Genomic DNA, 24,298 nt, shown 5'->3' on the forward strand with positions numbered 1-24,298 from the left:
ATGGCTTACATATAATTTATGCCCATCATGTAATGCTGCTTTTTACCTATTTCATTGAAACATTAATTGGAGTAGAGATGTTCTGTATGATGATTCTGCAGAAAAAGACAAGAACCAAAACAAGCAACTTGTTCCGATTCAGCATGCCTAGGGCTTTCCAGCACATCCCAACCTGAGTTCCGTTTGACAAGGAAAGGCCAGTTATAGGCATTTACAATTGCAGGGACGTCTGAGAAGCAGAGTCTTCGGGGAACTGGATACAGAGAAGGTGATCAGTGTCCTAATGGTAGAATTTGCTTCCTCTTATAGGTGCATGGTTGGCTATGTGAATGCCAGCTTGTCTGTATTTCGAATTTCTGACTTTGAGAACCGATCTGAGCCTGAATCAGATGGCAGTGAGTTCTCGGGGACTCCTCTTAAGTACTGCAGGTGAGTGTGGCACCCAGCATGGCTCTGCGTAAGCTGAGCTGGCTCCACCGTGGAGAGATTTTACTCTGAAGGCCCCTTCTGGCTGAGTGTGTTTAAAGCAGTGACTGTCAATCTCAACAATGCATTAAAAGCACATGGAAAATTTTCAAGCCTTCTCTTGCCCGGGATGCATCCCAAACCAATTAAAACAGAATGTAAGGGGGTGGAACTCAGAAACCAGGTGCAGTCAGAATTGAGAACTGCTGGCTTAAAGGGAAAAACCAAAAATATAGTAGTGAAGGTTATACCCTGGCTCCAGGGACTCAGGGACAATCTCCATGGGGGTTGAGTGACAGCTGTTGAGGGCACTTGTCTTTGTTCTGTTTCTCTCTCTTGCCCAGAGTATATCACATCACATTTCTAAATGTTGAAGAACTCAGAAGCATGTGGAAAGAGGCCCAGTTCATTTCAGATTCCACCACAGTAGCCTCTGCAATGTGTGCTCATTCTCTTTTTCTCTCCCTCTAAAAGGAAATTAATTAAACTGTTCCTCTTGATGTGTATCTATACAAACACACATGAAGGAGAATTTGTTGAGCACCTACTCTGTGCCAGAAACTGTTACTCCATTTAATCATCACATCAGCTTTCTAAGTTAGGTAATATTATCTCATCTGACATGATAAAACCATTGACTAAAAGCTCAATGAGATTACTTGTATACAGCTCTTGAAGAGTCCAGATGGCACCTTTTTCTCTTAATACTTTGATGTTATAAGAATTTTGTGTGCTCACACCTGTAATCCCAGCACTTGGGGAAGCCAAGGTGGGAGGATCACTTAAGTCCAGGCAGTCAAGGCTGCAGTGAGCTATGATAGCACCACTGCATTCAAACTATGGAGCAAGAGCTTGTCTCAAAAACAAAACGAAGAATTTTGGAGATTCCCCATCATGACATTCTATGTCCTCCCTGTAATCAAAGCCACAAGGAAGAACAGCCATAGAGTCCTAGATGCTTTGACATAGGGACTTTTGTAATGATTCACTTCAATCCATCATCTTACAGAAGGTGAGGCTGAGGACCAGAAATGGTAATTGATTTGTCTGGAGAGATACAACAAAGCTAGAGTAGAATTCAAGGCTCCCAACTTTCATCACAGTGTTCTTTCAAGTAGCTTCATTAGTGGACATGCTGCACCATGTGGATATAACTCTCTCCCACCTGCCACACAGCCTGGAAAGGACTCTAGACAGAGTCATCGTAGTGAGGCTCCAGCATCACTCTTTCTGACATTAATAAATAATACTTAGGGATGGGAATTTTCAGCTTTCTGTGAACCAAAACCAGATGATTCTTCTTTTGTAGATTAACTTTGTAACCACTTGCTATAAAATAATGTGTCTTCTTTGTCCCTTCTCTTCCCTTTGCCTGTAATTGATTTTTTTTTCAGAGAAATGGCACAGGCACAGAAACTGATGTTGAGACCTGTTAGCAGCCTAGATTTACCCACTTAGTCCCAGTCTAAGAAACTAGATCCTAGAGAGCAGAAATTGGGTTGGCCTGCTAGAACAAGTGACATTCTGCTTACCATGTGGCGAAGAGAGACATGAATACCCAGTGAGCCTGGGCAGGGGCAGTTCAAGAGGACAAGAGAGGGTGAGAGAAGGCAGGGGCTCCCCATTTCTGTGCAGTGACAGTGCACCCTCCACCCCTTTAAACACTCATGCCAAGTTCCCAGGTCTCATTGGCTGTCACATCTCATCAGATGGCTTATTTCCTTTCCCACATGGAGTAACAAGTAAGATGGGGAGAAAGACTGGCTGGAATATAATCTAGTGCCACTCCCTGTTGCAGTCTGGTGGAGAAGCAAGCAATTAAGCAACAGTTGATGCTTTCTTCAGTAGATTTTCCACTTGCTTGTCCAGACCATTTCATACATGAAATTACTTAGTAAACAATGTTAGAGGCATACAGGATCCTAAGTATAAAATGCTTCAAAATAAAATGCCAACTATTGTTTGGAGTTAAAAACTCTGTAATCATTTGAAAATAAGATAAAAATACAGAGTCTTTCTCCTCTTCTGCTTCCTGGCTCATAATTCTTCCTGCCTGTCCCACATAGTAACATAAAAGTATATTCCACAAATTATTAATGTGAATGGAGTTGTTGATGCTGGCACCATTAAGTTAAATTATGATTGTTTTGTTTAGCAGTTTTCTTAAAAGTCCCCTAAAGAAAACGTTTTCAAATTTCTAATTAAAATCACATGAAATAATATTTTCAGGTTTGTTTTCAGTCATATAGCAGGTGAGGCACTTGGGTCAGCTCTCGGGCTGAACACATCTAAACATGTAGAGAAAAATTTAAAAACACCTTCTCAAATGCATCGATGACCTGGGAAGAATATTTGCTATTCTAAGGCAGAAAGGAGTGGTACACAGAGCATTGCAGCCAACTTTTACCCAAAAGGAATGTGCTGAAGTGAGTGGACTTGAGCTTTCTTTTTCAAAGCTTTCCATGGTTAGGGAAAGTGAAAGAAAATACAGAGTCCAGGTGCGGTGGCTCATGCCTGTAATCCCAGCACTTTGGGAGGCTAAGGTGACTATATAGCTTAAGGTCAAGAGTTTGAGATCAGTCTGGGCAACATGGTAAAACCCTGTCTCTACCAAAAAATACAAAAAAATTAGCCAGGCATTGTTCTGCACACCTGTAGTCCCAGCTACTTGGGAGGTGGGAGGATCACTTGAGCCTGGGAGGCAGAGATTGCAGTGAGCCAAGATCGCAGCACTGCACTCCAGCCTGGGTGACAGAACAAGACTCTGTCTCAACATTAAAGAAAATATAGGAATGACCAGCCTGTAAGTATATACTTATATACTATATAAAACAACCATAATATACTCACACTAGAGTCTATTATACAGCAATAAAAATAAACTGCATGCAATAATGTGAATGAATCTTAGTAACATAATAGTAAAAAAAAAAAAAAAAAGCAAGCCCTAGCAAACTATATATAGTATAGTACCCTTTCTATAAAGTTCCAAAACAAACTAAATAGTACAATATTCAGATGAATGTATATACATATAAGTTAAAGATAAAAATGAAATTCAGGGTAAATGAAGCGATTGATATAAGTTCCTGGTAATGTTTTAGTTCTTGGGCTTCACAGTGAATTTATGAGAGTATGTTGTATTATTAAAGTATTGCTTTAATGCAGTCACATGGATTAAAGTTCTCTGAATAGTACCTGGCCCCCAATAGGTATTCAGCAAACATTTGTGGAATTTTATGCTGATTCAAAAGTGATAGCTGGAGGATACATTAGGAAGGACTCTTCTAGTGGCAAGTGGCAGAAATCCAGGGTAAACTGACTTAAACAACAAAAAAATGTATTGGTTCAGGTAACTGGGAGATTCAAGGGATGATACGAACTTCAGTAATGGCTGGATCCCAGGCCTCAAGCAGTGTCAGCAGGATGCTGCTTCTATGCTGGCTCTGCTTTGCTTTCTTGACTTCCTTCTCAAGCAGGCTCTCTCACTCCATACAAGGCCACCAGCAGTCCCAGGCTTTTGCCTTCCATGGGCTTAGTGATTTTTCACTACGTGATAGTTCCAGCAGACATCTTGATGATGTCACTGATCAGGTCTGGCTCATCTTTTGAGCTGAGATCAGGCAGATGGAGGGGGAAGTCCTAGCCAACCCACACAAATGTTTCCCCAGAGGAGAAGAGATATTGTTTTATCAGAAGAAAAATGCTGGACAAGCAAAACAACAGATATCTAGTATAGAGAAACTGTTCAAACTTCTCTCCTATTGAATGAGAACTATGTAATGAGAATGGAAGAGATTTTAGAATGAGAAAAATCATAGCTTGAATGCAACATTCTCCTGTGTCTTTATAGATACCGGGACTACCGTGACCCGCCTCATTCACTGGTGCCCTATGGCTACACACTGCAGTTTTGGCATGTCCTAGCTGCTCGATTAGCTTTTATCATTGTCTTTGAGGTAAGTTTCTTCAGCCAAATTCTTTATTTCCTTTGACATAATGAAGTTAGTAGGAGTAATGAATAAAAATAAGTGGTAGGGATTTTGAATGTGATTATCTATACTTCCAGAAGTAGTAGTGTCATATTATGTAACCTATTTTTGATCTTTTCTTTTTCTTAATTGAAATATTTGATTTTTCCAAGACATATTTGAAAGTCCATAGTTGGTTTGTAATGGACAAATCTGAACTCATTGGTCCTAAATGTAATTTTCTGGGGCTATAGTTCTTAAACTTTAAGAAAAATGCAGTTTTTCCATCCTCACTCCCAGATATTCTGACATATCATGTCTGTGACTTGCTTTTCATGAGCTCCCTGTAATGATTCTGATTATAAGCATTCTGGGACCGTAGTTTAGAAACATTTGGAAAATATCAGCCCAGTAAGACTCATTCTTTTTTTTTTTTTCTTTTTCAACTTTTATTTTAGATACAGTGGGTACATGTGCGAGTTTGTTACAAACTTACATTGCGTGATGTTGAGGTTTGGGGTGTGACTGAACCCACCACCCAGGTAGTGAGCATAGTATCTAACAGGTAGTTATTCACCCCTTGTCCCCTCCCTCTCTCCCCTCTCTATTAGTCCCCAGTGTCTTTTGTTCTCATCTGTATGTCCATGTGTAACCAGTGTTTAGCTTCCACTCTAAGTACATACAGTAAGAACGTGCATTGATTAGTTTTCAGTTTCTACATTAGTTCACTTAAGATAACAGCCTCCAGCTACATCCACGTTGCTGCAAAGGACATGGTTTCATTCTTTTTTATGGCCACATAGTATTCCATGGTGTATATATACCACATTTTCTTTATCCAGTCCACCATTGATGGGTACCCAGGTTGATTCCATGTCTTTGCTATTGTGAGTAGTCCTGTGATTGACACATGAGTACATGTCTTTTTGGTAGAATGCTTTATTTTCCTTTGGGTATATACCCAGGAATGGGATTGCTGGGTTGAATAGTAGTTAAACCCTTTGATCTTTGAAAAATCTCCAGACTGTTTTACACAGTAGCTGGACTAATTTACATTTCCACCAACAGTGTGCAGGTGTCCCCTTTTCTCTGCGGCCTTGCCAGCATCTGTTAATTTGCTTATTTTCTTTCTTTTTTTTTTTTTTTTTTTTTTTTAGGCTGAGTTTCTCTCTATCACCCAGGCTGGAGTGCAGTGGCAGTCTCAGCTCACTGCAACCTCTGCCTCCTGGGTTCAAGCAATTTTCTGCCTTAGCCTTCCAAGTAAGGGGATTACAGGCGCCATGGGATTACAGGCACCACCACCATACCTGGCTAATTTTTGTATTTTTAGTAGAGACAGAGTTTCACCATCTTGGCCAGGCTGCTCTTGAACTCCTGACCTCGTGATCCACCTGCCTTGGCCTCCCAAAGTGCTGGGATTACAGACATGAGCCACTGCGCTTGGCCTAACTTTCTAATAAAAGCCGTACTGACTGGTGTGAGATGGTATCTCATTGTGATTTTGATTTGCATTTCTCTAATCTCCTTAGAGATTCTGGGCATTTTTTCATATTATTGTTGGCTGCTTGCGTATCTTCTTTTGAGAAGTAACTGTTTGTATCCTTTGCCTACTTTTTAATGGGGTTATTTGTTTTTTACGTGTTGATTTGTTTAAGTTTCTTACAGATTCTGGATATTAGACCTTTATTAGATGTGTAGTTTGCAAATATTTTCTCCCATTCTGTACATTATCTGTTTACTTCTTTGATAGTTTATCTTGCTGTGCAGAAGCTCTTTAGTTTAATCCGATTTGACTTAGCAATTTTTGCTTTTGTTGCAATTGCTTTTGAGGACTTCACCATAAATTCTTTGCCCAGGCCAATATTGAGAAGGGTATTTCCTAGGTTTTCTTCTAGCATTTTTATAGTTTGAGGTTTTACATTTAAGTCTTTAATTCATTTTGAGTTAAATTTTGTATATGATGATAGGTAGAAGTCCAGTTTCATTCTTTCGCATGTGGATAGCCAGTTATCTCAGCACCATTTATTGAACAAGGAATTCTTTCCCCATTGCTTATTTTTGTCAAGTTTGAGATTCACTTTTTCTGAATGTCTCCAATTATTGCCATCATTACCACACATATTGAAATATACTGATTCATATAGTTAATTTATGATTTTCAAATAGTTATCAGGATTTCCCAACATGATCATAAGCATTTTCCAATGGGACTGGGTTTTACAAGTGGTACTTCAGGTTGGGTATCATCACGGAATTATTTGTATTCAAGCATCCAAATAAGTATTTATTAGCTAGGACCCAAAATGGAATTATAAAGTAAAATCTGTCTAGCAATTGTCTATATTATGTGTCAATAAAAATGTGTTATCTATTTTCTTTCAGGGTTTAAGAAAATTGCTATAAAAATAGTTTGCATTTCTGTGGCTCTAGTCATAAATGGAAATTTCATATCTTGTCACATATATTAAAGCCGGATTAATAAAAGCCAAGGTTGCCTCTTGGTTTGGATCTAAAGTTTCCTAGACCTCTTCAAGACTATTCTATCACTGCTTTTTCCTTCACTGCAGGGAACCAAGAGAAGAAAATATTAAGCTGCTCTTCCCTGGAAATTAGCTTACCAATGGCACGATCTCTCTTTAAAGAAGATATTTTTAAGCCATCACTGTCTTAGAATTTTTCAAACAAAACTTATTGTCGTTTGTTTGGGTTTTTTTGTTTGCGTTTTTTATTTTAAGTTCCGGGGTACATGTGCAGGACGTGCAGGTTTGTCACATAGGTAAACGTGTGCCACGGTGATCTGCTGCACAGATCAACCCATCACACAGGTGTTAAGCTCAGCATCCCTTAGCTATTCTTCCTGATGCTCTCCCTTCCCCCACCCCCACCCCCAACAGGCCCCAGTGTGTGTTGTTTCCCACCATGTGTCCATGTGTTCTCATCATTCAGCTCCCACTTATAAGTGAGAACATGTGGTATTTGGTTTTCTATTCCTTTGTTAGTTTGCTGAGGAAAACAGCTTCCAGTTCTATCCATGTCCCTGCAAAGACATGATCTCATTCCTTTTTATGGTTTCATAGTATTCCATGGTGTATATGTACCACATTTCTTTATCTAGTCTATCACTGACTGGCGATTTTATGCCTTTGCTATTGTGAATAGTGCTGCAATGAACATATGCATGCATGTATGTTTATAATAGAATGATTTATATTCCTTTCTAATAAGAGCCGTACTGACTGGTATGAGATGGTATCTCATTTTGGTTTTGAGTTGCATTTCTCTAACTTCCTTAGAGATTCTGAGCATCTTTTCATATTATTGTTAGCTGCTTGTATATCTTCTTTTGAGAAGTATCTGTTTGTGTCCTTTGCCATACAAGTTATAGAATTGCTGGGTAAAATAGTATTTCTGCTTGTAAATCATTGAGGACTTGCCACGCTGTCTTCCACAATGGTTGAATTAGTTTATACTCCCACCAACAGTGTAAAGGTGTTCCTTTTTCTCTGAAACCTTGCCAGCATCTGTTGTTTCTGGACTTTTAAATAATCAACATTCTGACAGGCGTAAGATGGTATCTCACTGTGATTTTTACTTACATTTCTTTAATTATCAATGATGTTGAGCTTTTTTTCATATGTTTGTTGGCCGCATGAATGTCTTCTTTTGAAGAGTGTTTATGTCTTTTGCCCACTTTTTAATGGAGTTGCTTGGTATTTTCTTGTAGATGTGTTTAAGTTCCTTGTAGACCCTGGATATCAGACCTTTTGTCAGATGGATAGATTGCAAAAATTTTCTCCCATTCTGTAGGTTGTTTAATCTGATGATAGTTTTGTTTTGTTTTGTTTTGTTTTTTGTGCTGTGCAGAAGTGCTTTTGTTTAATTAGATCCCATTTGTCAGGTTTTTCTTTTGTTGCAATAGCTTCTGGTGTTTTCATCAAGAAATTTTTGCCCAAGCCTACATCCTGAATGGCATTGCCTAGATTTTCTTTTAGGATTTTTATAGTTTGGGGCTTTACATTTAAGTATTTAATCCATCTTGAGTTAACTTTTATAAAAGGTGTAAGGAAGGGGTTCAGTTTCGATTTTCTGCATATGGCTAGCCAGTTCTCCCAGAACCATTTATTAAATAGGGAATCCTTTCCCCCATTGCTTGCTTTTGTCAGGTTTGTCAAAGATCAGATGGTTGTAGATGAATGGTCTTATGTCTGAGATCTCTAATCTGTTCCATTGGTCTATGTGTCTGTTTTTGTACTAATACCATGCTGTTTTGGTTACTGTAGCCTTTTAGTATAATTTGAAGTTGGGTAGCATGATGCTTCCAACTTTGTTCTTTTTGCTTAGTCTTGTCTTGGCTATTTGGACTCTTTTGGTTCCACATGAATTTTAAAAGAGTTTCTTCTAATTCTGTGAAGAGTGTCAATGGTAATTTAATGGGAATAGCATTGAATCTATAAATTACTTTGGGCAGTAATCTATAAATTACTATAAATTGATTCTTCCTGTTCGTGAGCATGGAACATTTTTCCATCTGCTTGTGTCCTCTCTGATTTCCTTGAGCAGTGGTTTGTAGTTCTTGAAGAGGTCATTCACTTTTCTTGTTAGCTGTATTCCTAGGTATTTTATTCTTTTGTAGCAGTTGTGAATGGGAGTTCATCCATGATTTGGCTCTCTGCTTGCCTGTTGTTAGTGGTTAGGAATACTAATAATTTTTGCACATTAATTTTGTATTCTGAGACTCTGCTGAAGTTGCTTATCAGCTTAAGAAGCTTTTGGGCAAAAATGATGGGATTTTCTAGATATAGGATCATGTCATCTGCAAAAAAAAGATAATTTGACTTCCTCTCTTCCTATTTGAATACCCTTTTTTTTATTTCTCTTGTCTGATTGCCTAGGCCAGAACTTCCAATACGCGTTGAAAAGGAGTGGTGAGAGAGGGCATCCTTGTCTTGTCCCGGTTTTCAAGGGGAATGCTCATTGAGAGTTTTTAACATGAAGGATGTTGAATCGTATCAAAGACCTTTTCTACATCTATTGAGAGAATCATGTGGTTTTTGTCTTTAGTTCTGCTTATGTGATGAAATGCGTATGTGATGTTTACTGATTTGCATATGTTAAACCAACTTTTTATCCCAGGGATGAAGCCCACTTGATCATGGTGGATAAGCTTTTTGGCGTGCTGCCGGATTTGGTTTGTACTGAGGCTTTTTGTATCACTGTTCATATTGGCCTGAAGCTTTTTGTTGTTGCTGTTGTCTCTCTGCCAGGTTTTGGTATCAGGATGACACTGGCCTCATAAATTAGTTAAGGAGGACTCCGTCTTTTTAATTTTTTGGAATAGTTTCCACAGAAATGGTATCAGCTCTTCATTGTACCTCTGGTAGAATTCAGCTGTAAATCTGTCAGACAAACTTTTTTAAAAGGTTGCCTTAAGTTATTTGACTTTTCAAATAGAATTTTCCATTTTCTTTTTCTTTTCTTTTTTTTTTTTTTTTTTTTTTTTTTTTGAGACAGAGTCTCACTCTGCTCACTATGTCACCCAGGCTGGAGTGCAGTGGCACAATCTCGGCTCACTGCAAGCTCCGCCTCTCGGGTTCACGCCATTCTCCTGCCTCAGCCTCCCGAGTAGCTACAGGCACCCGCCACCATGCCCGGCTAATGTTTTTTTGTTTTTTTTTTTTTTTGTATTTTTTTAGTAAAGAAGGGGTTTCACCGTGTTAGCCAGGATGGTCTTGATCTCCTGACCTCGTGATCCGCCTACCTCACCCTCCCAAAGTGCTGGGATTACAGGCATGAGCCACCACACCCGGCCTCCATTTTCTTTTAATATTTTGTTATTAACTATTTGAAAATATGAGAACGATGCAGAAAAGCTTCCTAATTTTGTGTCATCCATGCATCACTAAATTTATCAAGTTTTAAATAAAACGAAGAGTACTTAGCAGTATCATTTGAACATGATTTAGTCTCTATTTAATACTTTAGAACTGTAAGAACCTTTAAATTGTCATCTAGTACTTTATCGTTTACCATTATATAGATGAACAGAAGTGACAGTGATTCTAGAATTCCAGCTATTAGTGTTTCAAGTAAAGAATTTGTGACAGTTTACCAGAAAGAAAAAAGCTTCTTCCTGAAGTGATCATTTCCCTAGGCCCACTGATAATTCTTATAACCAAGATTTGTAAAGCACTTGACAGTCTACAAGGCATTTTTAAACATTTTCTCATAATTCTGACAATACTCATTTTATAGATGAGTGGAATGAGGCTCAGAGAAATTAAATAATTCATCCTCAGGTAGACAGAAAGCCCTTAAGCTGTGAAAGCTACCAGCTTCAACCTGGGTTTTGTGACTCCACAGTATACGTTCTTCTGGATCTCCTTTGAATTAATTATCTGACCATTCTTTTCCCAACACCCTTCCGGACTCCTCTTTCTATTCCTTAGGTGGTGCCATCAGACCAGTTCAGGCCTCACCTGTCCTCTCATCTTGCATTATACACACCTCCCCTGACCTCTTTCCACTCTCCATATACCCCGGAGGGTCCACATCCTTCTTCAGCCAACTCTCTAACCTCATTTAAGATGCACAGTAGACCTGACTCTGTTACATTCTCCTCTGTGTTTTTAGCACCTCGTGTTTTGTATAAAGCACCTCATTTCATATCTGATCCCAGACCTCCCAAAAGACCTAAGGGATCGAATGAGAAGAGAGAAGTACTTGATTCAGGAGATGATGTATGAAGCAGAACTGGAACGTCTCCAGAAGGAACGAAAGGAGAGGAAGAAGAATGGAAAAGCACACCACAACGAGTGGCCGTGACCATGTAGGTGAGAGGTGTGCTCAGCATCTGAGGCCACTCCAAGGTTGAGTGGGTGCTTTAAAATCCCTGAAGCAAAGCTTACCATTGTTGCAGTAACAGGGATCAAAATAAACTCCTTAGAAGCTTCCCAATCCAAAAAAAGCTTGTCTTTCACTTTAATCATTGCAAATTTTGCTTGATCTGCCCCTCCCACATACCTTCTGCAACACTCCTCTGCCTTCTTGTCAGACTCTGGCCTATTAGTCAAGGTCTTCAGGAGTTGGCCTAGGTGTTCCCTGAAACAAAGCTTCCTCTCTCTTTTCCTCCAGCCGGGCTGTTTTCTTTAGTATCGCCAGGGAAATGTGCCCCTTCTTTCTGGGTGGGTGGGAGGCAGACATTAGCAAAGAGAATTCTTCCTGAAAGTCTCAGCAGCCAGAGACTAAGGTGCAACAGGGCTCTCCTGGGCTGCAGGACCAGTAACTGATGAAGAATTTCTTCTGGCCCCACCACTACTGGCTGCTTTCTTCCCAAACAGGTCATTTCTAATTTTTGCTTGAAAGCATGGTATCTGCCTGTCTGTCTCTGTTTCCCCAATAGTTGGCAGGATGTCATGTTGCTTCAGACTGCCCTTCTGACTCAGTCTGTTCACCCATAAAGCAAGCATAAAAATGTTTATACCATCCCTGACTCCGTTTGGGGTTACAAATTCTTTGAATGCCTTTGGTGCATGGTAAGTACAAACCATCACACATCATGTTTTAAAGCAATTGTGTAAACATCAGATCTTTATGCCTTCTTTTCTCTTTCCAGAAAATAGTCCCTTTCCAGGCCAAGGACCTGAATTCTGTTTACTTATTCTGGCTGTGCAAAAGCACACTCAAGTGAATGACTGAAAATGCAACCGCAGTGCATGTTGCAGATATCGGCGGCCGCAAGAGGGTCAGCATCCAGTAGAGGACTGGTGTTGGAGTCACAGTGCTGTGAAATCACGTTGCAGTCCAGTGCACAATTGCTATCTATCCATAGACCATTCTTGACCAAGCAAGCATGCACATGTGGGCAGTTACATTCTCAAGTTTTTAAAATCAAGGGGAACTTGTATACTGGGCCTGTTTTTCAGCCTGTTTGCTACCTTTTTTGCATTCTATCCCATGTGAATTTTACAGACACTGGGCTAAAAAGGGTATTTAGACACATGGACACACATTCCTAGAATGTCATCATATGGTCCTAATTCCATGTCACCAACAACACAGACAAGACCCTGTTTACAACTTTTTCTTTCCTTTTTTTAATTTTAGACCTTTCTGAGAAGATTATTATATATGACATATCTATAGCTATGTGTATGGCCATAGATGTATTTCTGTGTGTACATATGTATAGTCATGTATTCCTGCATATGTACATACAAATACAGAGATATATAAAGTACATAGAAATTCCTTACTTGTAAATAGCCAAAAACTACTGACATGAATGATGAATTTTCACATTTAAATAGTCATCAACATGAAGCCATGACTAATGCTTGTATAATGTGATGCAATAAAATTTAAAATAAATTTATGCACATGGAATATTTTCAGCTGGCTCTTCTGAAATTCTGTTGTCTTTTTGTCCCAAAGAATAAGAGGAATCACAGAATCAGTGGAATCTTTAATGTGAGGAGAATATCTGAGGGACTTTGCAGGAAATCAGATGTTTATTGAATAAATGCATGCAAAAACAAACAGTACAGCCAAATATCAGCATATGTTTCTGAAGAACTTTTTCCCCAATCTTGACGGTGGAATATTTTAAATATAAGCCATAATGAATATGCCATAATTTGAGGATTTGATAACCTACCCAATTTTATAAGTCCTCATAAGACTAGAATATTAGAAATATCCTACTTCAACACTATAATCTTCATTTAAACCTCAGCTGTCCGCAATTAACAATTGCAAAAATACAGAACTAACCTAAGTGCCCATCAACCAACTAGTGGATAAATAAAATGTAGTATATATACCATGGACTAGTAGTTAGCCATAAACAGGAACAAAATAATGTCTTTTGCAGCAAAGCTAGAGGCCATTATTGTAAGTGAAGTAACTCAGGAATGCAAAACCAAATATCATATGTTCTCACTTATAAGTGGGAGCTAAGCTATGAAGATGCAAAGGTATAAGAATAATATAATGGACTTTGGGGACTCCAGGGGGAAGGGTGGAAGGAGGGTGAGTGATCAAAGACTGCATATTGGGCATAGTGTACACTGCCTGGATAACAGGTGCACCAGAATCTCAGAAATCACCATTAACGAACTTATCCATGTAACCAAAAACCATCTGCATCCAAAAAAAAACTATGAAGATAAAAAACAACAACAAAAAAGTTTTTTAAAAAAGCCTCTGTTGTCTGGATCACTCAGGAATGTAGTGATTCCAAACAGTTATCCAAATAGTTAGCAACCAGGCTGGGCGTGGTGGCTCATGCCTGTAATCCCAGCACTTTGGGAGGCCAAGGTGGGTGATTTGAGGTCAGGAGTTCAAGACTGGCCTGGCCAACATGGTGAAACCCTGCCTCTACTAAAACTACAAAAATTAGCCAGGCATGGTGGCGGGCACCTATAGTTCCAGCTATTTGGGAGGCTGAGGCAGGAGAATCACTTGAACCCAGGAGTTGGAGGTTGCAGTGAGCTGAGATCGCGCCACTGTACTCCAGCATGGGCAACAGAGCGAGACTCTGTCTCAGAACAAAGCAAGACAAAACAAAACAAATAGCAAGTAGGGTTAACCTTTAAACTAGCAAAATATATGTTGCCTGATTTTTTAAAGTGGAAACCTGTCTATAAATGCCATATACTTTCCAGATTTCTTATAGAAAGGAAATCGTATCCTTCCATTGATAATTCAGTGGCATCGCTGTAAAACTCCAACTTCTCTGTGTCTACCAAGCCTTGACCCCTGGGCTCCCCTAAAGCCTCCCATTGCACAGTCTGCCCTACTCACTCAGACTCTTTCCCCTGTGCAGTATTCCTCTCCTAGGACATGCATATCCATCTTACAGCCCCAGATAGCTTGTAAGTGACTGTATTAGTCTGTTCTCACGCTGCTAATAAAGACATACCCGAGACTGGGTAATTTATAAAGGACAGAGGTTTAATTGACTCATAGGTCCACATGGCTGGGGAGGCCTCACAATCATGGCAGAAAGCGAGTGAGGAGCAAAGTCACATCTTACATGGTGACAGGCAAGAGGGCTTGTGCAGGGGAACTGCCCTTTATAAAACCATTAGATTTTGTGAGACTTATTCACTATCATGAGAACAATATGGGGGAAACCGCCCCCATGATTCAGTTATCTCCACCTGGTCCCGCCCTTGACACGTGGGGATCATCACAATTCAAGGTGAGATTTGGGTGGTGACACAGCCAAACCATATCAGTGACAGAGGGCAAGAAATCCACCTTCCCCTTCTCCTTCCCCTTCCCCATTGCCCAACAGTGTGATGCCTTTACACAAGTTTTCAGTGCTTCTTAAATGACTCTAAAAGGGAGACAATAACATGTAATCAATTTAAATTCACTTTCCTGTAACTATATATTTCAACGTGAAAGAACTAAGGGTAGGACCTCAACTTCATATAATCCTGTACTCTAGAGAAGGAGTTAAAGCTACTCAGATCACATGTGATATGTAAGTGCCAGTTACTGTTTTTCCAAAACAGACATTGAGTAATTTCCCAAGTTGCCCATTGACTGTCAGCGTTTAGACACCAATTTTATAACATTTTCAACAAAAAAAAATTAAAGAAGACTTGCTTAACAATCCTTTTAGTGGTTAAAACCACATGAGTGGTTTTAAATACTTAACTGTTCAATTTAGATTCCACTAATCCCCTGGCAGGAAAGAGTAAATAGTAAAGCTGTTACCAGTGGATCGCAGCTTGCATAAACGTTAGCCCCCAATGAGGCAATCTTGAACCTTCATTAATTCAGACCTCACTAATTAGGAAGTTGTGATCATTTGGATAGACTGAGGTCCATTATACAAAACAAGTTCTATGAACAAAGTAAAAGAAATAGTCCAATCATTTTGTGTGTGAGAGACGGAGTTTTGCTCTCGTTGCCCAGGCTGGAGTGCAGTGGCGCAATCAATCTCGGCTCACTGCAACCTCTGCCTCCCAGGTTCAAGCGATTCTTCTGCCTCAGCCTTCTGAGTAGCTGGGAGTACAGGCACCCACCACCATGCCTGGCTAGTTTTTTTGTGTTTTAAGTAGAGACGGGGTTTCACCGTATTGGCCAGGCTGGTCTTGAAGTCCTGACCTCAGGTGATCTGCCCGCCTCTGCCTTCCAAAGTGCTGAGATTACAGGTGTGAACCACCACGCCTGGCCCCAATCATTTTTTTAAATATTTATTACTATTTTATTGACGCAAAACTTCAAAAACTTGTACTCAAGGATGTATTCCTAGATAATAAAAGCATAAAATAAAAGTGTTTGCTTTGGGGTATGAGTGAGAAGGGATAAACAGGCATCTGAGGTGCTGGCAATGTACTATTTCTTAACTTGAGTAGTCGTTCTACAAATCATTTTTAAAAGAATCATTTATATAACATTTATTTGCTAATTATAAACCCAATTTTTATTTTTTCCTACTAATTTTCATGTAGTCCAGTATTTCTCAAACTCTACCATACGTCAGAATCACCTGGGCCCTACCGCCACCACCGTTTCTGATTCAGTAGGTCTATGGTGGACCAGGAAATTTCAATTTTGATAAAGTACCTAGATAATGTTGATTCTATTAGGAGGGGGCCACATTCTGCAAACTACTGATCTAATCAATATCTTATGGCCATAATTTGAATCACTTTAAAATACTCTACAATTCAAGCTGAGTTTAATTAATTTTATCTGATTGTATAATATTTTAGTGAATTACCACCCTGGTAGAAAGGCAGGTGGGCAGCAATTTCAAACTGTAATCTTAGTTACAGTAGCAATTATCAGTTAACCATATCATTCAATACAGATCACTGCTGTGCAGGCCTCCCAGCTGGGTGGAGCACCGGGTGTTTCTTGATGGGTTGGGTCAGTGCCACACAAAGGTCCTTCACCTTGGCCTGCATTTTGCATTAACCCAGAACACTGAGAATAACTCTTCCCAAGTCCAACCAGCACCCTTGCCAGTTTAGGAATGAGTTTACATCAACACGTACAACAGAGCAACTCTATTCCGATTATGGGCTCTGGAGTCAGATAAAACTAAGTTTGGATCCAAGGTGTAAGACAAAGGACTTAAGTTTTCTAAGATATAGTTACTTCATGGGGTGGACACCATGGTATGCTGCCAAGGTCCCTCTTCAATGAAAGATGTCTTGCCCAAGCTTTTGGGAGTGCTGTTGGCAGACTCCCTCCAGCTCTCAGGCTCCTCCAGACTGTTTCATTGCAGAGGGTCACCTGGTCTGAGACCTGCCCCTTCCTGTGGCAGCCCACATCAATGACTAATGGATGCACAAATATGAAAGCCTGGCAATATTAGGACAATTGTGAAGGGCTCCCTCACTTCAGAGCTCTCTTTGGGGAGACTCTGCTTGAGCCTGCATTGCAGCTCAACCTCCACCTCTACCCAAACCTGCTTCCCTCTTCTTTCTTCCATAGGTATTGATCCTAAATAAATGCCAAGCACACTACCCTCCATATTAGAGTCTGCTTCCCAGGGAATCAAGCCTGCAACATTTTTTTTTTTTTTTTAAAGTGGACAAAAACTCTAAGATGTGGGAATCCTACGGATTCGCTCATTCATTAAATATTTATTGAGCCAGCCAGTTCTGTTCTGGATGCTAAGAATATAGCAGTGAACACAGATGTCTAATTTGAAGGGAAATGATTAGGAAGAGCATCAAGGTTGAAATCAATAATTAGCTACAGTATCGATTTACTACTTGATATAAAAAGAGAATAAGAATAGTATCTCTTCCTCTCATCACTACTCCCCATCTGCCTTTTTAAAATTGCCTCAGCTTGTAATATTCATATTCTATTCTGCAACCATAGATTCTTGATTACCTAAGCAGGTCTCAGCCTGATTGAACTTTACTGCCACGGAGATTTCCTTGCCTACCTCCATGCTGCCCTTGGGAGCTTGAAAGTCATTATACTGTTTTTCCACTACCCTGGGTTGTAGAAAATTGTGAGGCTGTTTAAAGACCTATTCCCCTAGATACCTCAGGCAGCAATTTCTTCTTCTAATGCTCACAAAACAAGGTAAAGTCTCTCTAACTTCCCAAGGCCCTATGCCCGCTTAGAAACACCACCCAGTTGTGTCTTTCCTAAGGTCTTGTGACTGTAAGCTCTATCCAAAAGATGGGGAACAGATTTTGTCAGCTTTTAAATTCCACAAACCGATGGTGGTTTGCTGCCACCATCCCAGAGCTCAACATATGGTGTTAGGACACAGAGAACCAGTGGGAATATAGTTCTCAGAGACTTGATAATACATTGGTGCTCACCTGGGCCCGCCAACTTTCCCAGCACAGGAAATCCATTTCCACTTTAGGGTTGGGGAACCTAGCTCCTACCATTCAAGCTGTTTTATTATTGTCAACATAAGAGGCTAAACTTTGGATCATTGGTTAATGCTCTGAATATCCCACCACTATCCTTTCCTCTGAACCCTCTCACACTCTTCTCTGATTGATCACTTCACTTGTAGACTCCTTTCCCACCTCATGGGGCCAGACCCTTGCCTCTCCAAAGGGATATAAAACAAGGCATTCCTTGAATCCCTCCTACCATTTATTTTCAGTCTTGCTCTTCCTGGGCATCCTGGCTTCCACCCAGTGTTATATAATGATGCCATGCTTGGTTTCAGCAAAAAGGCAGAGCTATGTATTTATCTCTCCTCTTAAATTTCCACCTCTCTCATCTGTTTCCTTTTTTTCTCTGTCCACTTCCACAACTGGTCTTGTTATAAATTGCACGGTATTTTGTATGTCTTATTTACTAAAATGTCATGTGACTTAAATGGGTGAATAGGAGGCTTTATATTTCTGTCCCATTCTGTGACTTTTCTCTGTAACTCAGAGAACTTCAATTAAAAAAAAAACTCTCTAACCCAAAGAATGGCAAAAAAAGTTTGTAATTTATGTATCTAAGGGGCTTATATCTTAAGTATATTAATTGCAAGTCTCAAATGTAAAAATTCTGAGAACTCTTACAACTCAATAATTTAAAAAAAAAAAAAGAGACAATTTAAAAGTGGGCAAAGGATTTGATTAGACATGTCTCCAAAGAAGATATACAAATGGCCAATAAACATGAAAAGATGGTCAATGTCATTAGCAATCAGGGAAATGCAAATCAAAGTCACAATGAGATAGCACTTCACATGCATTACAATGGCTGTAATAAAATATACAGATAATAAGTGTTGTCCATGTGGAGAAATTGAAACCCTCATACACTGCTGGTAGGAATGTAAAATAGTGCAGCTGCTTTGGAAAATAGGCTGGCAGTTCCCAAAATGGTTAAGCATAGAATTTCCATATGACCCAGCCATTCCACTGCTAAATATATCTCCCAAAGAACTGAAAACATATGCTCACATAGAAACTTGTACACAAATGTTCACAGCAACATGTTTCTTAATAACCAGTAAGTGGAAACAACACAAATGTTCATCAACTGATCCATGCATAAATAAAATATGGGATGGGGTTTCTTTTGGGGGTAATGAAAATTTTCTAAGATTGTGTTGATAATTGTACAACTCTGTAAATAGAAAAACCATTTAGTTGCACATAAATGAGTGAGTTGTATGGCATGTTAATTGTGTCTCAGTAAAACTATTATGCAAAAACAAAAATCTCTCACTGTCCTTCAGCTTTCATGTGTTCTGCTCATATTATTGTATTTTGCATGTTGCTTTGAAATTGCCATGTGTGATGGATATCTCCTCATACCTCCACAACCCAGGATTGAACAAGTTAAAAGAATCATAACAGAGCTAGACTTCCCTGACTGCTACAAAACCATTGAAATTCTGGGTAAAATGTTACAAAATAAGCATTTTAAAGCATAGTCAAATTTATAAGAACAAAAGAGAAGCTCCAGTCCCAGATTTGAAAAGGAAATCAAATCATAGCAATGAAGCCAGGAGATGTTGAGGAATAAGTGCAGATGTAGACTTGCTGAGTTCTTCTGTTTTCATGGGAGGAAAAATTAGGTTTCTGCCTACAGAATGTAAAGAAGCTAGAATTTGATTCCAGGTATCACCACAAGCCTGACATCTTAAAGAACAGCCTGATCAATTAAAAGGGGGTTTTTAAAAATATACCAAAAAGCTTAATGAAGTATTAAGAAAGTTTGCTTCTAGCCAACTCTTTGGATGGAAAACAAACAAAGTTACTTGAGGCATCAAAACTTAAGTTTTGTGCCATGGGTCTAGGATGCAAATTTATATTATGAACCTAAGAGAAAAGCCCTAACTTGAGATGATAATTTAAAGTTATTTGAAGGCCATTGAAACAACTAGGGCACAGCAAAATCTAATTTAAAACTATGTAGGGACTCTTTCACTAACCACAGCTCAAGGAACTGTCACTAGAAGAAAATGCAGCCTCTTCTGAAGATAAACTCCCAGATAAAAATGATCAATTACATAATAAAAGGAACCACCAAGACAGAGAGTATGCAAAAGAACTAATAAAAGAACTAGCACCCCAGTAATTCCAGATAATATAACAAAATTAAGGGGTCATAAATATGGTTAAAATTATTGAAGTGATAAAATAATGACTGAAAATAATGAAAAAATCCAAAATTATGAAGAAAAGAATAGCAAATTTTGAAAAGAAGCATATCTAACTCTAGAAATGAAAAAAAGTTAAGTCACTGAAAGGGAGAACTGTATGGACAAATTAATAGCAGATTTAGAAATAGCTGGAGTGGGAAATGAGAGAAAATATCTGAGAAAATTGTCCAGGATGCATCACATAAATTCGAAAAGATGGAAAAGATGAACCAAATTAGGAGATATGAAGGACAGGATTTAAAAGGTACAACATACATCTAACAGGAATTAAAGAGGCACAGAATAGAAAAAATATGGGAAAGCAGAAATATTCGAAGAGATAATTCCTAAAACATTTCCAATATTAAAGGTATGACTGTTTAGACTGAAGAAACTAAAGTCCCAAGGAGGACATAAAAACAAATTCATACCCAGACCTACTGTGGCAAAACTAGATAAAAAGCATAATAAAGAGTAAATTTTAAATGCACTTACAAAGAAAAGAGAGATTACAGTTGCCCCTTGGAACAACACAGGTTTGAACTGGAAGGTTCCACTTGTACATGGATTTTTTTCATATGAATGCAGATCGAAAATACACCAAAAATGAAGTATTTGCAGGAGGTGAAACTTGCATATATGGAGAGTCAACTTTTTGTACACACGAGTTCTGCAGGGCTGACTACAGGACTTGAGTATGCGCAAATTTTGGTTACGTTGGGAGTCCTAGAATGATTTATCCACATATATTGAAGGCTACTATATCTCCAAGGGATAACAACTAGGCAAACAGCAAACATCTCAACATCAGGAATAGACACTAAAAGATAATGGAAGAATATTTTAAAATATTGAATGAACTATCAAACTGAAATTTGTTAACCAGATAAATTGTCATGTAAGAGTTAATCTAATATTTTCAGATTAACAAATTTTCTGAAAAATTTAGCAAAAAATTTGAAGTTTCTGGAAAATGTGTGAGAAAAATAATATTAACAAAAACTGCAATACTTTCGCACCAACCTAAGACAAGAAAATTAGTAAGCCACTCAAATACCTTCCTTTCCCACAAATAACTAGCTACTAATAGTCTATGAAACCCCAACATGAATAAAACAATAGTAGAAAGAGAAGGAGATGAAGACAATGATGAAGAAGGAGAAGAAAAGGATAAATGGAATGGTTACAAATTGCTTATTTTTTTAGTATCACTAATAACTCATAGATTTAATTTATTTTATTTTTAAGAACTTCTCTGGGTTGAGAACTGTTGCTGGAACCCAATAGGTCTGAAACTGAGCATCCTATCCTACACCAAGTTTTCTATGGTAACCTACCTTATGAATGGCACCATGTCCACCCAAATGCCTAAGCAGAAAAACATAAGTAATTTCTGACATCTTTCTTCCCAGTAATGTACCAAGTCCTGTCAATTCAATCCTCTCATATGTATCTATCTTTCTTCATCCTCATTACCACCATCATAATCTAGGCCACCATTTTCTCTCACAAAGACGACAACACAGACTCCTAAATAGTCTCCTGATCCTGAGGCATACTCCCTTCCACCCATCCATTCTTCACTTTATAGCTACGGTGAACTGAGCTTTCAGAAATCCAAATTTGATCATATCATATGTCTTTTCTTACAACTCTTCAATGGCTTCTTATCCCCATAAGGATAAAGTCTAAAACCTCAAGCATGGCTTCCCACAATCTGGCTGGTGCCTATATACATACTCTTCTTATGCACCATAATTCCTCCATCCTCTAGGCTTTAGATCATGTGGTTCCCTTTGCCTAAACCACTTCTTCTTTTCCTTTCCTTTGCTTAGTGAATGATTATACATCTTTCAAATCTGAGCTTATTCTTCACCTAGTCAGGAAATAACTGGATTGGGCCCCTTGTTGTACATTCCTGTTACTCCCTAGTATGATATTTATGTCACTTAGCACGTTACAATGCTCCAATTGCAATACTTATCACACTGTGACCATGAAACAGTAAAAGAACTAACATATCTAACTCAATTTTTGTTTCAGGAGCCTTTACCCATTCCTGCGTGTAGGCTAGGATCATTTTAGAGCACGGAGATAATATGCTGAATTAGTCCGTTCTTGCATTGCTATTAAATGTAAGAAACTACCTGAGACTGGGTAATTCATAAAGCAAAGAGGTTTAATTGGCTCATGATTCTGCAGACTGTACAGAAAGCATGTCTGGGGAGGCCTCAGGAAACTTACAATCATGGCAGAAGGCAAAGAGGAAGGAGGCACATCTTACATGGCTGGAGCAGGAGGGAAAAGAGCAAAAGGGTAGGTGCTACACACTTTTAAACAACCGGATCTCGTGAGAACTCACTCATTATCACAAGAACAGCAGTGGGGAAGTCTGCCCCATGATCCAATCAACTTCCAGCAGGCCCCTTCTCCAACAGTAGGGATTACAATTCCACATGAGATTTGAGTGGGGACACAAATCCAAACCATATCATATGCAAAGAAACAATCATGTAGTTTTTGAAACTAACTCTGTGATTAAAAGGAAAGTATGTAAACAACTATGTTTCATTGAAGATTTATAGGAGCATTGTGACCTGACCAAGGAAAAAGAAACTCTCAACCTCCTTAGACCCTTGTTGGTGCCCAGATGTCTGCAATTGTCAGTCACCTCTTGATCCCGCCCATCTTTCCTTCCCCCTGCTCTTAACATAAAAATAATCTGCCATTTGTACTGACTTATGATGTTACTATTTATTACAATATTACTAATATTATTGGTAATGGATGACATGACTAACTACAAGGCAACAAAGTTTCCCTAACACTAAATCTGAGAATTACACACATCTAGTTACAGGCTGGTGTCAAGACCCCAAGCATCCCTATGGAAGCAGGCTCTTTTTATCACTAACCCTTATCTCATGACCAAAAGCAAGTATTCCAATTTGTGTTGAGTGCCTTCCATGTTCTACATCTACTAGAGAAATTATTGAACAGAACCAGCAAAAATCCTGACCTCTTGAAGTTTTTATTTTATTGGGGAATGACATACAACAAACAAGTAAAATATAGTGTGTTCACTAATAATAGAGACAGGAGAGAAAGCAAGCAAGGGGGATAGGTGCATGGAGGAAGGAAGTTGCAATTTTAAACAGAGATCAGAGAATACCTCACCTAGAAGATGACATCTGAATAAAGACTTGTAGGAGCTGAAAGGGTGAGCCAAATGGATATTGAGTAGGATGTTGTAAGCAATGCACAAGACCATGAGGTAGGAACATGTTTTTAGGGAATGGCAAGGCCTGGCATGGAGTAATAGAGGTAAAAGAGATCATGGGAGGAAGGGGCTGGAAGGCATAGATCATGCATATTCTTTAAGCAGGCAGATGCCAAAGAGAAATGGAAGTGGAAAGGAGTAAGATATACATGTCTGATTCCTCTCTCAGACCTACTGATCACAAAAAGTCACTTCCTGTTTACATAGGGAAAGTAGGGAGGAAAGGGGCAGAGAGAGAGATACAGAAAGTTACTCTAATGGACAGTTCATCCACCCAGATGGAAACATCAGGAATAGAGACTATGTGCCACCTAAGAGACACCTGTGTACATTCATACATGTACAGTACATCAAAATGACTAGAGCTAGAGGTAAGTATAAGGTCATGATCCCTCATGGAATGTGTCAAGAGTTAGAGAAGTGATAGGTAAGCTGGGTTCTAACAACTGAGCAGGTGTTTTTCAAACAAAGATCTGAGAAGTAGACAGAGGATGGGTAGCCTAGACAAAGAAGATAGCATGTAAAATAACAAGAAAGCAAGAAAGTGGGTGGTACATTTAGCACATATGGGAAGCTCGATGTGACAAGCCTACGTAACATGTGAAGGAGGATACCAGTAAATACTTCGGAGAAGCCCATCAGGCTAAGGGACAGGGCTTTTATTCTGTAGTCATAGAGATCTTCAAGCAGAGGAGTGAATCATCAGATTCGGTTTCCAAAGAGACAACTGTGGACTGAAACAGTAGTTTTCAAAGTGTGACTCCCAGACCAGAAGCACCATCATCCTCAGGAAAATTTTGAGCAAGGTAAATTCTTAGGACCCAGCTGAGAGCTGTTAAATCAGACACTCTGGGGTGAAGCCCAGCAATCTGTGGTTTAACCAGCCCCTCCAGGTGCTTCTGATGAACACTGAAGTTTGAGAAGCTCTAGAATAGAATGAGCAAAGCCCAGTGACAGACCAGATCCTAATTCAGAAGAGAATAAAGGTCTGGC

General features: G+C 39.1%; 1 protein-coding gene across 3 annotated transcripts in view; it reads left to right on the top strand.

The window, feature by feature from the left end:
- Nucleotides 1–12,830, top strand: part of ANO4 (anoctamin 4) — a 325,664-nt gene extending 312,834 nt beyond the window's left edge. For 2 of the 3 annotated variants that reach the window (XM_030939837.1, XM_030939838.1), the window contains 4 exons: nucleotides 310–429; nucleotides 4,319–4,424; nucleotides 11,067–11,262; nucleotides 12,049–12,830. In XM_030939837.1, the coding sequence (XP_030795697.1) occupies nucleotides 310–429; nucleotides 4,319–4,424; nucleotides 11,067–11,258 (418 nt within the window). In that variant the 3' untranslated portion in view covers nucleotides 11,259–11,262; nucleotides 12,049–12,830. Of the gene's footprint in view, nucleotides 1–309; nucleotides 430–4,318; nucleotides 4,425–11,066; nucleotides 11,267–12,048 lie in introns of all 3 variants that reach the window. The other variant, XM_010357207.2, reaches the window with a different exon arrangement.
- The last annotated feature ends 11,468 nt before the right edge of the window (nucleotides 12,831–24,298 follow it).

This window comes from Rhinopithecus roxellana, chromosome 10 (genome assembly GCF_007565055.1).
Source record: "Rhinopithecus roxellana isolate Shanxi Qingling chromosome 10, ASM756505v1, whole genome shotgun sequence".
NCBI classification, from domain to species: domain Eukaryota; kingdom Metazoa; phylum Chordata; class Mammalia; order Primates; family Cercopithecidae; genus Rhinopithecus; species Rhinopithecus roxellana.